The sequence below is a fragment of the Mesitornis unicolor genome, unplaced genomic scaffold (genome assembly GCF_000695765.1).
Source record: "Mesitornis unicolor isolate BGI_N332 unplaced genomic scaffold, ASM69576v1 scaffold53208, whole genome shotgun sequence".
Lineage (NCBI taxonomy): Eukaryota > Metazoa > Chordata > Aves > Mesitornithiformes > Mesitornithidae > Mesitornis > Mesitornis unicolor.
This window is the reverse complement of record NW_010200844.1, coordinates 33,737-38,176: the sequence shown is the minus strand read 5'-3', so window position 1 is coordinate 38,176 and position 4,440 is coordinate 33,737. Positions and strand designations below refer to the sequence as shown.

The 4,440-nt window shown below is 39.7% G+C and overlaps 1 protein-coding gene across 1 annotated transcript in view; it reads left to right on the top strand.

The window, feature by feature from the left end:
* Position 1: 1 nt before the first annotated feature.
* The window catches only part of ANAPC4 (anaphase promoting complex subunit 4), an 18,201-nt gene continuing 13,762 nt past the window's right edge, over positions 2-4,440 (top strand). The window contains exons 1-6 of the mRNA XM_010189858.1: positions 2-109; positions 613-718; positions 1,799-1,931; positions 3,075-3,149; positions 3,287-3,313; positions 3,409-3,453. Coding sequence (XP_010188160.1) covers positions 2-109; positions 613-718; positions 1,799-1,931; positions 3,075-3,149; positions 3,287-3,313; positions 3,409-3,453 — 494 coding nt within the window. The remainder of the gene's footprint in view (positions 110-612; positions 719-1,798; positions 1,932-3,074; positions 3,150-3,286; positions 3,314-3,408; positions 3,454-4,440) is intronic.

Here is a 4,440-nt window from a genome sequence, read left to right as displayed (position 1 = left end):
CATGCCCGCCTTCAGGCAGGTGGGGGAGAAGCAGCTGCCCCAGGAGGTCGTCTTCATGGCCTGGTCTCCCAAAAGGGACCTCATCGCCCTGGCCAACAGAGCGGGGGAGGTGAGTGTGGGGGCTGTCGAGCCGGCGGTACCGGGGAGGGGGAGCCACGGGCCGTGTTGGAGGCAACTTCTGTGGTCTCACTTGAAAGGTCTGAGGGCAGAAGAGCTGCTGCTGCTTGCAGGAAAACGCTGCTTCTGCGGTATAGTCGCTGATATGCCTCTGCTGTTATCTGTGCCATGATGCTTGCAAGCTTGGTCGAGCGTTTAGGAATACTTTTTAATCAAGTTCCCAATACTTATTATACCCTCCCTTTGAGAATGAAGTGTGGGTAACCCCTGTTGGTCACAGGCTTCTAGGCTTACATAGGGCAGAGCTTATTTCTCTCTATTGCTGTACAGTAAACATATACTGTCCTCTAAAATGGCATCTACTAGAGGAGCAGGTATTAAAGACACAGGAGTTATTAAAAACTGGTAAAAAAAGATGCATCTTGAACTGATTTACAAACTGGTATTGATGGGAGGACATGGTGTATTTTTGTCTTCGATGTGTTTGCTTTGTAGGTTTTACTTCATCGGCTTGCAAACTTTCAGCGAGTGTGGAGTTTGCCTCCAAATGAAAATACAGGAAAAGAAGTGACTGCCCTTGCTTGGAGACCAGATGGCAAAAGTAATGTCACGTGTATGAAGTGACATGGTGCAAATAAAAATTCCACTGGAAATCAGTGAAAGTGGTGGTGATGAGACCTCTAATCTGTGACAGAAACTTTCAAGTTAAATGTGTTTAAAGAGAAGGGTGGCTTAACTTGGTGTAGGTTTATTCAAAGTAATAGATTTACACTGTTGAAAGTAATTTTCAGGTAGTTTTGCAAGGTGGATTGATGTCCAAGATACTGCTTTTCAAGGTACAGCAAAACTTCTAGTTCCTAACTAAACAGAATATTTTTATATGAATAACAAAATTTATTGTGTGAGTAGAGAGAGAACCTGTCTGATCAATGTTGACTGAAGCACTTAACTCATTTAGTCTGAGCTTCACAGGCTGAAATTGCTCTAATAATACACCAGAGAAGAGAAAAAAAAAAGCCTTTTTCTTCTCAGCAGAAATAATATTGAATTTAGTAGCTTGATAAACTTGAGATGGAAATGAGTTCGGTTTTTGACTTGTTAGAGGCTGGAGAAAGGGATCAATCTTCCATGGTGTGTGGGTAAAAAATACCTATGTGATTTTATGATGGAGTCAGAGGGGTTTAAGAAACTTCTTTTTACGCTGGTTGTCTGTGATTAGCAGGAAGTAAGCATAGAAACCTTTGCTTGCCGTATTTTTCTGTGGATTAATAGAGTTAAGACAGTGATGCAAAAGTTGCTCAGCAAGTCTTAAATTGTGTTTTTCTGTAATGAAACCCAAACCTTCTGGGTGGACAGTTGTTATATATAATTTTGGCCTCAAATGTGCAAAAACTGTAGCCTCTGCTTTATCAGAACTGTTGTTAGAAGTGTGTTCAGTTCAACGTGTAGATGAGTTATTGTGAAATCATGCCTTTGACTTAAATTTATCCCTTCAATTATGGTAGGAATTCAGACTTTCATTTTAATGGATAGATTTCAATGAGACTTTGGAAGGACTATAAATAGACAAAAAGAAAACTCTGTCTGTAGTTGTCTGTGAAGATATGTTATTTTCTAGTTCAGTATGAAGTACAAGGTTTTGCACATTGGTTATTTATACATTTTACTCCTCTTTCTCTAGTTTTGGCTTTTGGGCTTACTGATACCAAGCGGATTATTCTGTGTGATGTAGAAAAACCTGAAAGCTTGCACTCCTTCTCTGTGGACTCATCTATTACATACATGCACTGGATGGAAGTAACTGAGGAAAGCAGGTGAGTCCGAAGAACTCTAGAAGTAAATGATGGGCTATGGAATGCCACCTTACTAATCATTTATACTTAGTATGTTACAAACAGGAATGTAAAATAATATAATAATATGTAACTGTGGCTTTTTTTTACCACTTGGCTAAAAATTTCCTTTTTGCTAGAATAGACCTTTTTCATACGCTTGGTTTTAGTGTTGGTGTCTTAGTCATCACAGAATCACAGAATCTCAGGAGTTGGAAGGGACCTCGAAAGATCATCCAGTCCAACCCCCCTGCCAGAGCAGGATCACCTAGACTAGGTCACACAGGAACGCGTCCAGGTTGGCCTTGAATGTCTCCAGAGAAGGAGACTCCACAACCTCTCTGGGCAGCCTGGTCCAGTGCTCTGTCACCCGCACAGTAAAAAAGTTTTTCCTCATGTTCAGATTGAACCTCCTATGCTCCAGCTTGCACCCATTGCCCCTTGTTCTATCATTGGACATGAGAGAAAAGAGCTTGGCTCCTTCCTCCTGACACTCGCCCTTTACAAATTTATAAACATGAATGAGGTCACCCCTCAGTCTCCTCTTCTCCAAGCTAAAGAGACCCAGCTCCCTCAGCCGCTCCTCATAAGGGAGATGCTCCACTCCCTCGATCATCTTTGTGGCTCTGCACTGGACTCTTTCAAGCAATTCCCTGTCCTCCTTGAGTTGAGGAGCCCAGAACTGAACACAATATTCCAGATGCGGTCTCACCAGGGCAGAGTAGAGGGGAAGAAGAACCTCTCTCGACCTACTCACCACACCCCTTCTGATCCACCCCAGGCCACTGTAGTCTTCTGCTCACTGTAATGTGTCTTTAGAGTGAAGCTGTCTTTGAGGTGTAGGCAGGTTGTACTGCAGGGTTGCAGAGTGTTTAAACAGCCTCAGTCAGTAACTGTGTTATAGATGATGAGGGATTTGGTAGAAATAAAAATTATTATTAGACTTCTTTTATTAATTTGATAAATTATTAAAGGCTCCATAAGGGGTTGCCCTCTGACATTTGTAACTCTTTTAATATATGTCATGTATTGAGTATGTGCAGTAACTTTGAAGTTAGAAAGAAATTCTCTTTTCCTCCTATTATTACAACTTGGATGGCAAACACAGTCTTAATTCTTTTTCAGTGTTCTCACTTCCTTTTATAATGCTGAGGATGAATCAAATCTTCTTTTGCCTAAATTACCAGCGCTACCAAAAAAGTAAGCATTATACTAACAAGCTTTAGGAGATACAGTTTGTCATTCATTGTAATTGTTTTGGTTATTCATTTTAATACGCTATGGATGCTTTGCATTGGGTGTCTGTTCACTGTTATTGAGAATAATTTTTTTTTCAGTTACAGTACTACTGCAAAAATATTCAGGTAAGAAATTGTCATCTTACATCTTTTTGTTTTATTTTGTTTTCTGGTATTGAGACAAGCTACGTAAGCTCCAATCATATGTTTTGTATTTTCAGTGAAGAAAAGTCAGATGAGATTATGAAGCTTCTGGGTGATGTAAGGTAAATTCTGTATGTGGGTTGTTGTGGGGTTTTTTTGTGTGGGGTTTTTTTTGGGTTTTGTTTTTTTTTTGGTAGGGTCTTTAAAGCGATAAAATAATGGATGAGTGGATATGTTTTAAGGATCCTGGAGAAAGGATATGGAGCATCTCTTTTCATGTGCAAAGATAAACTTCAAAGAATATATTTTTTTAAAAAGTGTCCCTCAGTTTACAGCTTTTCTCCTCCATTTAGAGGCATTATAAAGCACTTTATCAGCAACTGCTATTGGTGCCATATATTTTTCTTAGAAGAAGATTTCTTGGGGTGTATTTGAGGGCTATGTTGCGTGCATTTCTTAAGCTTGTCTCGGAGACATTGTGAATGTTTGTTATAGACTGGGGATTTCTGTGGATTTGCATGACTGTGCCAAAGCTAAACTTAAAATGAGCTCTGAAATCAGCTGTATTAGGGTTACTTTAAAAGAAAGTAAGCATCTCTTATTAGGAAACACATGAGCAACTGGAGGAAGCGTAGCTGAGCAGACTGAGACTGTCTTTGTGGAGTGTTTGTGGTGCATCTTTGAGGAGGGTGCTTAACCTCTGTGCCTTGTTTTTCCATTCACTTTCTTTCACTTTCTTACAGTCTCACCACTGAGAATTATCCTCCGTATTTCAAAATTTGCATGTCTGTGTATCACCAGATATTCCTTTTTAAGATTTTCTGTCTCTTCTGACACTAGGACTTCCTTGCTAGAGAGAAATGCGGCAGCTGTCGGTGGTATAGGAACTTCCTGGATTCTGTGCTCCTTCATCTATTCAATTAATCAGAAGTTTTTCAGATACTGTTTTGCTAAGTTCTGTCTTGGTTTTAACAGAAACATTCTCCTTTAACAGTTATTTAGGAGTGTAACCAGCAGAAGTTGCACTTAATCGTCCCTTATTGATAAGGGGACATGTAAAGCTTTCTCTTTTTTTTTTTTTTTTTTTTAAATAATTTAAAGGACTTTCC